We start from the raw sequence: 13,447 nt of genomic DNA on the forward strand, positions 1-13,447 counted from the left end.
GTAAGAACTGATAAACTCAGGACAGCCAGAGACTGCCAGATCTGCTCAAGACTGTGAGCACACACGAGCATCAGCAAGGGGCTGCGTGACTTGGACCATACCCGAGAGGGTGGTGGCTGCTACGTGGAGATGAAGAGTACAGGGTCACATAGACAGACGCCTGGGCGAGACAATGTGCTCTCAAGGGACTTTCCAAACACCTACTTAGAAGTTGCTGGTGTGTCAGTACCGCCCTCTTCTTCCAACCACCTTTGGGGTTGGCCGCCCAACTGCGGCTCCAGATGGGTGCTTATGACTGTGTGTGGACATTGTGAGTGGATAAGCCAGCGTGTTGTCTGAATAGTTATTTGCTACGAAACATAACAGCTTGACTCTACCCGCAATAACAGCTTAATGAACAAAAAATGTTCCCAGAAGATCTATCCCCCACCCACTCGATCCCCTATTAGCGAGAGAGGATTTGCAACAAACACCAACACACAAGCCAGACCCTTCGCAAGGGGACTCTCTTTTTCCAGGCAGGCTTGGTGCCAAAATAGCCCCCTCATTGCTCATATTGTCCAGGTGCTTTGTAGCAAGTGGGTTGCTGCCACACCATCAGCACTAGCTGGGAACTGACGTGCAGCAGAAAACTTACTGGGAGATGGTCTAGCAAAGTGTAACTGCACTGTGTGAGGATGGGCCTGCTGATTATTTTGCGCTCTCTCGGAAAGCAGCAGGGATAGTGGGTGATCTAAACCCGACACGTGCACACACAAAACTAAGCGCGTTGCCTAAACATGAGCTATCTGGAGACTTCTATGCTTCAAAATCGTCACCTTCATTGTGTATGTTATACTTCTGAAACACCTGTTGGCAAGAAAACACAGTGCATTCAAAAGCTACCTTTCCAAGGAAAAAAATACTTTTGTATTTCATATTTTGTATATATATTTGTATTTTGTTTAGGATTTGTTAAGGCTGATCTTGTGATGCCGCCAGAAAGCTCGTGCAGCGCATGTCAATGGGTGGCTGAAGTAAGGTGCTCAAGGTCTGGATTCCTACATACTGCTTGCTACTCATGCCCTTCTCTGTGCCCTCTGGCAACCCTCATACCCTTTGTGCCCTTAGTGTGACCACTCTAATACACAGAGAGAATATTAACTTCCCTTGTGATGGTTTGCAGAGGACTAGGAGTGAAAACTTGAGGAGAGAGACACAAACTAATTATACACTGTAATTACCTCAATTGCAACCCCTTTTCTTTCCTCTGCACCAGCCTCTAGGTAAGTCCCTATATGCCACTGCCTCTCTCCTCTCCACGGTCACGCCATGGTGTTCTTGTGCCATGCAGTCCAGCAAATGCCTTCTCACACCTCAGGCCAGCGCACAGACATGACCTAGGGCTTTGTATTTACATCTTGTGGTGGTGTGATGCACGATGTGAGGTGCGGTTCAAAGAAGAGTCTTTTAAATAATTTGCTTTAGAAGCAGACATACTCCCAAGTTTGAAATTTTCTTGATTTCATGCAATCTGTCATGGCAACCCAGCAGCACAGCTGCTCGGTGGGTGGAAAATATGGACTGCAAAGCTCGAGATCAGCCACGTGAAGACGAGGCACAGCCTCAGATTATTAAGCAATAAAAGATGGAAAGAGTAAAAAAATAGTCTCACATTAGGCCACAGCAGCCCAGTCTGAATTCAGAGCTCCTCACACATCACTTCTGTACCTCGGAGGGTCTGAAATCTGTCTTACATGCACCAAGCAGCTTCTTTACCTTCCTCCAAAGTCCGGATATGGAATAGCCTGCTTTCCTGTAGCTACACTGCAGCACATTTGAGCAGCTGAATACGGATCTCGTGTTACCCCAGAAAGACCCCCACATCATCATACGTGTTACCATGATGGTGTTCTCCACCCTCGCTCATGCAAATTCATCGAGGAAAGGAAGGAACTCTTGTAGTCAATGGCCAATATCAGCATAAGAAAAACTGGGTTCATGAATAAAATGAGAATAGAAACCAGAAGATGATTCCTAACAACTAAAACTACTGGTTCTGCTTTCAACATGGAGGTTGAGAGGCTCCTTGTCCAGTTGGCCCATGGTAGCTGGGGATTAGACTGAATGACTCAGACGATCACCTCCACAGTGATGTAACCTTGAAGGACACCATATGAATTTGGACCTGGAAGGGAATCTTTTAAATACCACAAAAATAACAGTTCTTAAAAAAAAAAAAAAAAAAGACAAACCACCAGAGCCTTTGAGGAATCTTTAAACATCCTTTAATTTTGCAGTTTCAGGACTGACACACAAGCAGTTAGACAGCTCAGAAAGAACCTATCTCAGGACGTGAAACCCAGCTGGGTTGGCAATTTACTTGACAAATACAAGTGCAGTGTATTCTTGATTTGGAGGGTTGGTACAAACTCCTCAGTCTCCATGAATAAGGAACCTTTTACTGGGTGGGCAGGGCAGAAATTGTGACCTGAGTGCACCTCAGACTGCGGAGCTGGCGTCTGCCCTCCTCCTGCCCTTGCTGATCATTAGTGCTGAGCTACGTAAGTCTGCGTGTCCTTCCAGTACATCAAATGACGATTCCAAAATCTCTTTTAAGCTGGGGAGACTTGAAAGATATATTCAGAAAAAGAGAATTAAGTTTTGCTGTTACCTTATATTGGCAATTTTCTCCTACAGCCACCATCATCCAGTGCAGTATGCGCTGTAGAAACCGATGCCATATGGCTCTGTGATAATGAAAAAGTAGAAGTGGAAACAAATGGTCCCATGTTACCTCCCACTACGAGAATTGGCTTATCGCTATCTGAAGGAATAAGCATCTAGATCTCTTTGCAGTGGAAACAGCAGAAAACTTAATGCATCTACAACTGTCATTGAGACTAGTACTGGCAGAGCTGAAACAGGCTCCGTGCAGCAACGCTGTTGGAATGGCTTCAAAACCATCAAGATCTCACATGTGACCAACAGGCCTGTGCTTGGCTGTCATGATGCTGTTTACTTTAGTGTGGTCTGAACTTCCACTGAAGGCTCTGACCTAACCCAGTGTGAAATCTTCTCTTTTCCCACCCCGCCAGGTAGCAGCTTGCCTTACATCTCAAGGCAAAGCAGCAGCAACAGAGCAAAGCTGAATATCCCACCCAAATCTCTGCCAGGATGCCTGTTCCTGCAGTGCAATCACTCTTGGGCGAATGCATTAAGGAAGCACTACGTGATTACACATCAAAACCCCTAAACCAACCCCCAAACCAAATCTCAAATGGCATTTCCCTTCTCACTAGTACAATGCCACCCAGAAGATATGCGCTTTTGCCTTCGATTATAACCGAAACGCAGAGGCTTGGACCTGCAACCTGACAGCCCCTGCTGCTCAGTTAATCCGAGCGACAGAGCAGGTTACACGGTGGTGATTTTCTTGTCCTTGGTGGCCTGTTTGATAGCAGCCTGCTCACAAATGATCTCCTTCAACCGCTGCAACCTCATGTTCTGGGTGGTTTGGTCTCCCACGCCTGTCTGGCTCCGGTGCAGTAAGTTCAGGGCATAGATATATTCCAGCTCTGTATACTTCACCCCTTGATCCACCACGAGGTTTAAAAGCTCGTCTGCTGTGTTGTAGAGCATCTCATAGTACTGCCTGAAAAGCAAACAAACAAAAAAAGCTCACTCTGGTGAGTAGTGATACTTGATGCTCCAGACCTTTATTTCTGTAGAATACCATCAACTGTTACTTTTATGCAGTGCCGCGAGCAGAGAAGGCTCTGTCAGGTGCTGTACAAAGAGAGCACATATTCCAACTGAACATCAGGAGATGCCAAGTGGGCACGTACATGCACAGGGGAGCAAATCTCACAAATCTGCTCCCCACACTCTTCCATACTCGGCTAAAACACAAACTATGGGGAACTGAGGGCTCCTCTTTCCTAGTAGTTACCGTCAGCTGAGATGTCACTGTTTGGTATCCAGCAGATACGAAGCAGTATACAGATACACATACATAAAAATATATATACCTGGTGGTGTACAGATGTATATCTAGTCACTCAGCCTGCAAGAACAGGACTCTTCTGGAAAGGAAAAGAATCACAGGGGTAGGGGAAGTGGAGGTCTTTTGTCCCTAATGAATCCCTGTTGCAGAGAGATGCTAATATGGAGCACGGGGAGAGCCCCAAGCCCAAAACTCCAGAGACCTCCAATACTACTGAGACACACAGTTTGAGAGAAAAAATATTAAATAATGTAAAATAAAATTTGAGCCAGGAGCTGAGGTGCCTCTTTTAATAAGTAAAAGATCATCTGAAGAGAAGTCATAATACAGAGGCTGCAGTGCAGGCTGGTTTAAATAAATGTAAAGTGGCATTAGTGAAAGAATGGATTTCCAAGGAAGGGAATTTAAGCAAGTACTTATGGAAGGGAAAATGCGTCACAGGCCAAGGAAGCAGTGGGGCCATTCTGACCACTGCCAATCCAGCCACTGCAGAAAAAATGGGCTGGGGCTCAATTATTTGCCCTGACTCCACAGCCCAGGTGGAAGAGGTAAAACTAGTGATAGCTACTGGGGTCCTCTGAGACATTTTCTCCCCCCCCCTTCTTTTACAGCACAAACTTGATTAAGGTCTGAAACCTGGAGAAGAGCGTGTGACTCTTGGGAAGCACTGCCGAGAGGTTCATCAGCAGAAGGGGCATCAGGACTATTGTGCCCTCCATATAGAACTTTTGTGTATTCCTGGCACAGCCTTTCCAATTCACACAGCTGCGCTCTGTGCCTCAGTTTCCTCATCCAAGGGGAAAAATCTGGTATCAGGGGTCTTGTTGTCTAGGTATCACCAAGACAAAGCACCCTGTCTAGAGGGAGCTGTAAAAATATAAGGCTTTACAAAGCTTTTTTAGGCAGAGAGGTTCCCAGTCCTGGGCAGACCCTTCCAGGTCAGGGATAAGGGGAAGGTTCTCACATATGACTCCACTGAAGCAAGCTCCATCAAAGTGATGAACCTTGGCTGTGGGTTTAGGTCTGTTTGGGGTATCAAAAACAAAAAAAAGTGGTGCATGGATGGAAAGCACCCCTTTTTCTAGAGGAATTGGTTAACTTTATAGCTTCATACAGATGTTATATACCCTTGTTAAAGAAACAAGGATCTGAAAAGCTCAGGGAAGGAGAAGTGAAAAGATCTCTCTCTGTCTGCATGCATCAGAAGGCAGCGAGGGCTTGTTTCAGCCAAATACCCAGCACTTCTTTGGCTGAAGAGCAAAGCAAGTCAGAAATGGGCCAGAGCAGCTGAGGAGGAGGTCCCTGCATGACTCCTCCACACTTCTGCAGGGGGACATGGACAGGTTGCAGTCTAATCCTTAGGTCTTGGTGGAATAAATTATTTAAAACCCAAGAGCAGGGGCTCTGGGAAAAGTTATCACCTCCCTCCCTTTCTCTCCTCTTTGAATGCATTAAAATAGCAGCCAGGGCAAACATGGCAAAGCTGCGTATTAAATTTCTCTTGTTCTTTACTTTGCAGGCTCTCAGGTCTGGCTTAGCTGTGCCTTTGCAGAGCATCCAGCATGCTGCCAGACTGCAAATCACTGCAGCAATGACTGTAACCAGCTGTAGTAAAACCACACGTCTGGAGTGTCTCGGGTCTTGCCTCTGCTAGCGTGGCCAGGCTACTGGGCTCCAGAGCTCTGCATTTTTATCTCCTCTGTCTCCTTCAAGACATCGCCTGCTCCTGTGACCTGAGAATTTGCTGCTGTGGTTGAAAATCTGCACCAACATAACTGGTGTCAGGGGCCAGCTGAGATCAGGTGGGAGGAAGGGCTCACGGCTAGAGGAAGAGGACTCCAAGATCATTGATGCAGAGAACAAGGACTGACCGGATTTGGGTTGTGTGGTCAAAAGAAGGGACTGTGCGTGAGTAGGGGAGGATACATGTAGAAGGCACAAGACACAAATAAAAAATAGCTTCTGGGGATGAATGATAAACTGAAAAAAACAATCAAGCTGTTAGGCTCCACACATCTGAGATACAGGCTACGAAACTCCTGGAGCTGACGGAGGACCAGATCACCAGCATTGCAGACTGCCCGAGGGGACTTTGAGGTGGGCTCTGCTGCAAGGACATACGTTCCCTTAGAAGCAGGGGGAAAGTGGGGCAGAAAACTGTCTCAGTGAGAATATTTCCCATGCAAGCCACTTGAGAACAGGCTTGGTAACAGAACCCCAACCCCCCCTGACTTACTACGTGATAAAAGAGGACGTTTGTGCAGCTCAAAAGGTAGGTGGCTAGGTAAGGATGGGGGAGACCTTGCACATCCCTGTATCGGCTGCTATTTGCAGAAAGCATTTGGGTAATCCCTGCAGGCTACAAACTCATCAGGTTTGGGTAACACCGAGTCACCCTGCGTCAGCTGCTGATTTCAGTTCCTGTTGCCTATGATGGGGAACCCGACGGCACAATTCGTGGTCTCCCAGAAGCTACTGTGCTACCACATGACACGATACGATTTACTGCTATACTCCCCTCAACATTTACATCTCTTGTTCACTCAGACTGAGATGCTGAACGAGGCCAGTGTCTGACACAGGAATTGAAAATACCGACGTGGCTCAGACAAAGAAGCATTTTGCAAGGCGGATCTGGTCCCCTGCAGAAACACAGCATCGAGTCTTAGCTTTTGAGAAAATGTCAATAGCAGAAGCTACAAAACCTTGGGAGGATATTTCTCAGTGCTGGATTCAGGGAGGGGGAGACTAAACCCAGCCTCATCTCCAATCACAGGAACAGATTTAGCCGTTTAATTGCTACCGATGCTAACACTGTAATCCCGGCACAACGACAACGCCCCAGCACTCTCCTGAGACACGCACGGAGAACTCCTTGAGAACCTCTTGGTATGGAAAAACAAGACTTGGCTCAGGAACCCATGACGATAAGGCCTGTGTGTCCAACCCACCTCCTGCCAACTGATGGATATTCTTTAAATCTTGGCTCCTCTTGCAGGTAGACACATAAAGCCCCCAAAACAGCAGATCTCATGCAGTTCCAGAAGCGGCAATGCAGCAGCAGGCGGCAGAGGCATAGCAGAGGCTCAGACTCATCCTCTTTGACAACACTGTCGCTACGGTAAACTCTCTCCCAGCCAGAAAAACACAGCTCGCTCTTCAGCTAAAGCAGTTAAGGGGACTTGTAGATACAGGCAGGGACTGATAAAGCCCTGTGGGTCAGCGGTCTAAGGATGGGTCTCCTGAGTTTTAATTTCAGCTCCCCTCTTTAGCTATAATTAGTCCTGTAACGTTTATGCTTGAACTTGGCATAATTAAACAGTTGTATCTGGGGTCTTGCAGAAACTAAGATCCCAAATTTGAATGGCAGCTACCTACCAGTCGGCTCTATAGCATCCTTCTGGCACCTTGATGTGTGGCTCATTCACTGAGTGCTCAGAAGCTGCTGTTAGCCTTAATGTTTTAGAAGATTTGGGCATTTATGAAGATGCCTCAATACACAGTCAGAAATCTCATATAAGGTTAACTCTGAGAATATTGGCAATATCTCAAGTAACAGTTATGCACACAATGTGTAGAAAAAAATAACAAGGTTGCCAAGGTAAACACTAAGATTTAGGAAATGTTGATCACCTTCAGGGAATTTATGCTGAGCAGATGTGAAATGAGATTTTTACCTTTGCCAGCTCTGGCTGGGTTTTCAACAAAATAACAGAGAGAACATCTTGGATGGAGCGATCTCTCTGAGAGATGGCAAGTCTTCGCTCCAAAGCACAGGACTCCTGGCCTTCCTAACAGGACAGAGCACCTTACAAGAAGAACTGAAGCTGTTCCACCTGCAGCCCAGACCGATCACCGGACGAGCTCAGCAATGCAAGCCCATCTTTAACCCCTGTCCTTACAGCTGCCTTCCTTTTAAGCCTGTCCCAGATCCTGGATTATTGAAGAATTCTGCACCTAATAAACACAGGATTCATCTGTCACTCTTTTCAGGATCAGATTATTTTTTAATTAAAAATTTCCTACAAAATAAAAAAGAGAGCAAGCGAGACAGTACGAGTGAGCGAAAGGTATGCATTTTTAATTGGGTGCAATTAAAAACCTGCCGCTTTGGCATGGCATTGCCTTCGGCCAAACTCTATTTGCATGAGTAATTATTCACTCCATTACGAAGTCTGTTCAACTTTGCCTCCCTTGTCTTTGAAAGTATTAATAAATATTGATCAGACACACTCCTGTTTGCCTTTGCCCAAGCAGCTCTGATGGACTCATCTTCTGATGTTATCAAATAATGAAATATGAAAGAGTGAGTGGGATGAGCCTCTTGTTCTGTGATTTTTTATTTAGGCTCTTCATTTTACTTTCAGAAGTGTATTTGTCCCTGCCATTATAAATGATCTTTTGATTATCAAGAGGAGGTTGCGAAAAGCAAGTTAGTAAGGGATGGGGGAAATCAATGGACAACAGGTGAGGGAAATCTCTATTCGGTGAAATGCTGGCAAACTGCTTTGTTTTTTTTAAAGTTGAGATTTAAAACCAGAGAAAAGAATTAATATTTTATCAAAAGCTGATTCTATCATCTGACAAATAGGTTAATAAATAATAATAGCGAATTAGCATACCTAACCAAAAAGCAAATTTAGCTTCCCAAACCTTCCATCGGCTTCCATGGGAGCACAGCTAAGCACACGTAAGCTGATTTACCCTACACAGATCTGCCTGGGCAGTAAGATCCTGCAGTGCTCAGCGGTGAGATATTTGGGGTAAGAAGAGAACAGATCAAAGCTGAACTCATGAATCTTTGCTCACCTGAGTACGAAGTCAGGAATGCAGCTGATGGGAACAAAGTGACCTGGGTGACTCACCTCATCAGGGAAATCTTTTTTGTTTGTACACTTACTCGCACAGTTTTGATTTATTATGCTGAAAAGCATAGACGGGGTTGTTGAGTTAACCTGATATGACAGATTTTTTTACCCATGAATGTGGTACAGGTTCTTACAGAGCATCTCTCCCGATTTGCTATGGAAGTACCAACAATTGCTGTTTTACAAAGGGAAGGAAATATTCATCTAGCTCCAAGCCTTTAGCTCTTTAGCCTTTGGCCAGATACCTGGCCAAACTCTCCACTTAGGTTCAGCTTCAGTGTTGATGGCCATATTTTGGGGGAGTGAGGAGCGAAGGACTGCCTAAGGTGTCCAAAGTCCTTACTATCCTGCTCATACAGGATGATGGACTAGTTCTGATGGCTTGTATGGCAAAACTTCGTTCCTTTTTAAACAATAAAATCCATCCTTACAATGCTCCTTCATGTGATTATCTCACATCCCCACAAGTGAACCAACCTAGACATCTGTGAACTGTTCCTCTGACTACTGGCAATGGGACTGGGTTCAAAGTTTCTGGACTAACCCTTGAATTCTTTGGGCATTTTTTTAGGACAAACACATACCTTAGAGCAAGTCACGCCTAATCCAAATCCCAAATACAACTGTACTCTTTCTGCTCACTTTAGCAGGCTGGAATTGGCCCAGGAAGATCTACCATCATCTGAAGAACATCTTTGTACTAAGAGCAGATAGGGAAGGACAAATATCACTGGTGGAAATTGTTCCCAGGTGAAAGAAAAAGCAACCCATGGACAAACCAAAACACACAAAACAGTTTCTTTTTTTTTTCTTTTTAAAAATAGCAGTTTTAAAATAAAACACCAAGTTGCCAACAATGAACCCATTTTGCAAGGATGCATTTTGAGTCTGTCTGTCTGTCTGTCTGTCTATCTATCTATCTCAGAAAAGATGGTCTCTTGAACTCTATTCTTGGAGAAAGAGGAAAAAAAATAAAGAGGCTTTCTCATTTAGAAAAAAACCTTTGGAAAGGCAATCAGGATGAGACAAGCTCCTCTGAGGGCTATTAATACCGTTCTCCATTTAAATGCTAATGTTAACCTATAACCCAAGGCCTGCACACAAAAATGTTTTTCAAAAGATGGCCAGGTGAATTCAAAATTAAATTCTGATTTCCCTCAGAATGACTTGATCTCTTCTTAAGAGAAGGACCTTCAGATGAACAGTGTGATGTTTCAGAACAAAGGATCTTACTTTTAATTATTCCTTCATTATATAGCTGGGTGTCCACTCTGTAGTAGTGCAGACAGAAACAGCTTCACAAGGCAAGAACTCAGACCCGGGTGCTGACTTATGCAAAGGGAACAAAAAAATTTTGTACCTTATCTAACTCCCTTTTTGGGGATTAGAGAGTCACTTTTATAGCACCCAAAACTATCTTAGGTACTCCAATAAGAAAGTAAAAAAGGTTAAGTATGAAGCACTCACAGACTAAATCTAGACAAAACCCACAGGACAGAACAACGAGCATGCAAGAGAAGAGGAAAAAAGACCAAAGCTGCAGTTATAAAGTCACTCAATTTTGATACATGCAGATCTTGGTGGAACCATTACATTTAAATATATGGAGGAGGTGAGTGAGTGCAGAAAGGGAAGATACAGCAAGAAATGAGGTAACTGCAGTTCATGTAATGCAGAAGAAATGGATTTTCAGGACTGGCCTGACCAAGAAGAGAAGCCCATGGGGCTTTTTTGTCTATGGAGCATGAAAGGGAAGGAGATGAGGATGGAGTTGATGGTTACAGGGCACAGGAGATGGGGCAAGAGAGCATGCTCCGAGCATGCAGGATTTTGCAAAGCAAGTTCTGAAAACTTGAAATACCAAGCAAAGGATAATTCACATAAACCAGCAATTACTGTAATTTCTACACCTCATGAAGACTGCAATGATGTTTGCAAACATGCATCAGTGATAATTTTAAAGCAATAGTCTGCAAATATGGATGCTGGTTATTCTTCCATCTTGGGGGCTTATGATAACAAAATAGAAACTAGTGATGGAAGGTATCCGCTACATCATATATCCGCTCTCTAACCGCTGCTCGTCTTAGACTGCATCCTTCAAGTCCTCTATGCAGTTACAGCCCTAAAACATACCAGAGAATATCATTACCCTCAGGACACTATTCCCCAAGGGAATGTATATCCTGATCACAATTTCTTAATATTTCTTTCTTGATTTTTGATTAACCTGGACCAGTTCTGGGGATAACAATAGTAATGCCCATTCTCTGCCTCCAGAAGAACCCAAAGGGCTTTGGGGGAATTCATGTAGCTTTAGATGTCCACAACAGAGGTGTTATAGATCTGCAAGTCAATGTCAGCTCCTCTTATAAAGCATGGCAAGAAATGGACACCTCTCACGTCTGCCTGGGGTGAGATGAACTGTGGCTGAGAAGCACCTATTTGGCTCCATGGACTGTAGAGGGAGCCCGGAATGAGGCTATATCAGCCAAAAATGTTTGCTTGCTGCTATGATCTACATCTTCTCCAGGTGCACCAGGGACCACCTCATTCACAGCCTCTCGGAAGCCCAAAGGCAGATGTCCCGTCACCACACACTGCAATACACGGCACAATTTGGGGCAGGACGCACAGATGGCTGTGAGCTCTGTTATTACAGGAGGAGAGTGTCAAGAAAGTAAAAAGCACTTAAAAAGCTAAAATGTGAAGATGTGAAATGGTTTGTGAAAGACAATAAAACACGAAAGGAAGAAATAAAGTGAATTTATAATATAATGGTGCTTCACGCTCCTGTGGTACCTCTGCAAATCACAGTCCTTAATAAATAATCAGGGCTGTGATGTAAGAATAGTATTAGCTTTTTATTTTTTTTTTTTTACAGCTGGAAGAACTAAGATAAAAATTAAGTCATTTGTCCAAGGTAGAAAACAGTGTCAGAGATGGGAAGCCCTCACACCTTGGTCAGTACTGTACCTGCTTTTGGGGCTGCAGCGCACAGAACTCTGAACAGGGTATAGAGCCAGGCAAGAAAAGTAGGTGTATTTATTCAAAAGGGTGTAAATACAGTCTTCTAATTAAAGACAACCAAATTATAAAACCCAATTACTTTCCTTTTCAAAACTTAAACCACACAGCTTATGAAACAGTGTAGACAAATCAGCTCACCTATGCGTTGGCCTCTATTAAGCAGCTTTGTTTTAATGGCTACTTTTGGAAAAAAAACCCCAGCCAACACCTTTGGGTGCTATGTGCAGCTCTGCATCACTAAAGCACTTGGTTTTCTCTCTACTGCAATTCTTTTTGTAAAACACAGATGATAAATCACCTCTAAAACGTGGAGCTAATTAGCAAAAGGAGAAGGTAAGGTACGTGCAGACCATAACTGCTCTTCCAAAAGATCTCTCCTTTTCTCTCTCCTCCTTTTCATCCTGATACCTGCTAAGCTCTACCTTATCTACTACTTTCTTTGTAGTATTTCCTCCTCCTTTCTTTTTCCCTTCCTCCCGTGGTTTGTCACTCGTGACTTGGACAACATTGCCCTGCTGGGAACACGTGATGCACGGGGATCTCTGTGCATCAGGCGGTGTCATCACGGAGGGGAACACGTGCACGTGTCATTGAAAAACCATTCCCCGAACAACTCCAACCACCCTCGCACTCTGCAGTGATACACGCTAATTACACGACTCTTCAAAGCAAGGATAAATCCATTAAACCCCATTAAAAAATTTTTCAAAAACAATGTCTGAGGCACTCCTTGTAGCTCCATACTGCCTGATATAATGAAGGATGGAATTTCTCGCTCTCCAAATGGAACTTTATAGGGTATTAAATAAGCACCCTCAGCACTTATCTAAATCTTTAATTAGTTCTATAATATACTGATGATATCAAGGCTAATTAAATTTATACAGATGAAGAGCAATGAAATTCTAACCAAGTGAGCTGGAAAGTACATATTAAATAGTAAATTTAATGGTTCAAGCAGATAAATGCAATTTTATATAAAAAAATTAAATTCAATTTACATGTTGTATTAAAATTGATTTTGAGTGTGCAAATGATTGGAAAAAATCTTTTTAATATATCAGTAAAAGTGGCAATCCGGCCTGTTTAAATATCAGTTATTAATGCCAGCATTTGCAAATAAGCCACACACATTTGCATTTTTACTGCATATAGTAAAAAGAAAAAATTATCTATACCATATGCCAGTTTATAAAGAATATTAAGCAATTTTTCCCCTTGCCTCATGCATAAATGAGAGGAAACGTGGAAACGAACGTAGCCCGAAAGAAGAGAGAGTCAGCAGTTCGATGGAAAGTACAGCAAAGATTGCTCCAGTCAGCAAAAAATAATACAATTTTAGCTACCCTTTGGGAACAACAATTACTGTGGCAAAAAACCCCAGCCTTATTTAGGATCAAGTGGCTTGGAACGGGATACAAAAATCCGACGCTGTAATCGGGGAGATGCTCAGTGGTGCAAGTTTACTTGATTTTTAATAAAACCAGGAATGTTTGGTAGCTACCGATGGGTGAAGGACACATCTGACGGGATCTGCTTGCTAAGGGGCAAAACAGGCTGCAAG

The 13,447-nt window shown here is 43.8% G+C and overlaps 1 protein-coding gene across 1 annotated transcript in view; it reads right to left on the minus strand.

Moving 5' to 3' along the window:
- Positions 1 to 3,396: 3,396 nt before the first annotated feature.
- Positions 3,397 to 13,447, minus strand: part of EXOC4 (exocyst complex component 4) — a 421,646-nt gene continuing 411,595 nt past the window's right edge. Inside the window, exon 18 of the mRNA XM_075720228.1 lies at positions 3,397 to 3,634. Within this exon, the coding sequence (XP_075576343.1) occupies positions 3,397 to 3,634 (238 nt within the window). The remainder of the gene's footprint in view (positions 3,635 to 13,447) is intronic.

The sequence above is a fragment of the Pelecanus crispus genome, chromosome 1 (genome assembly GCF_030463565.1).
Source record: "Pelecanus crispus isolate bPelCri1 chromosome 1, bPelCri1.pri, whole genome shotgun sequence".
Taxonomy (NCBI): Eukaryota; Metazoa; Chordata; class Aves; order Pelecaniformes; family Pelecanidae; genus Pelecanus; species Pelecanus crispus.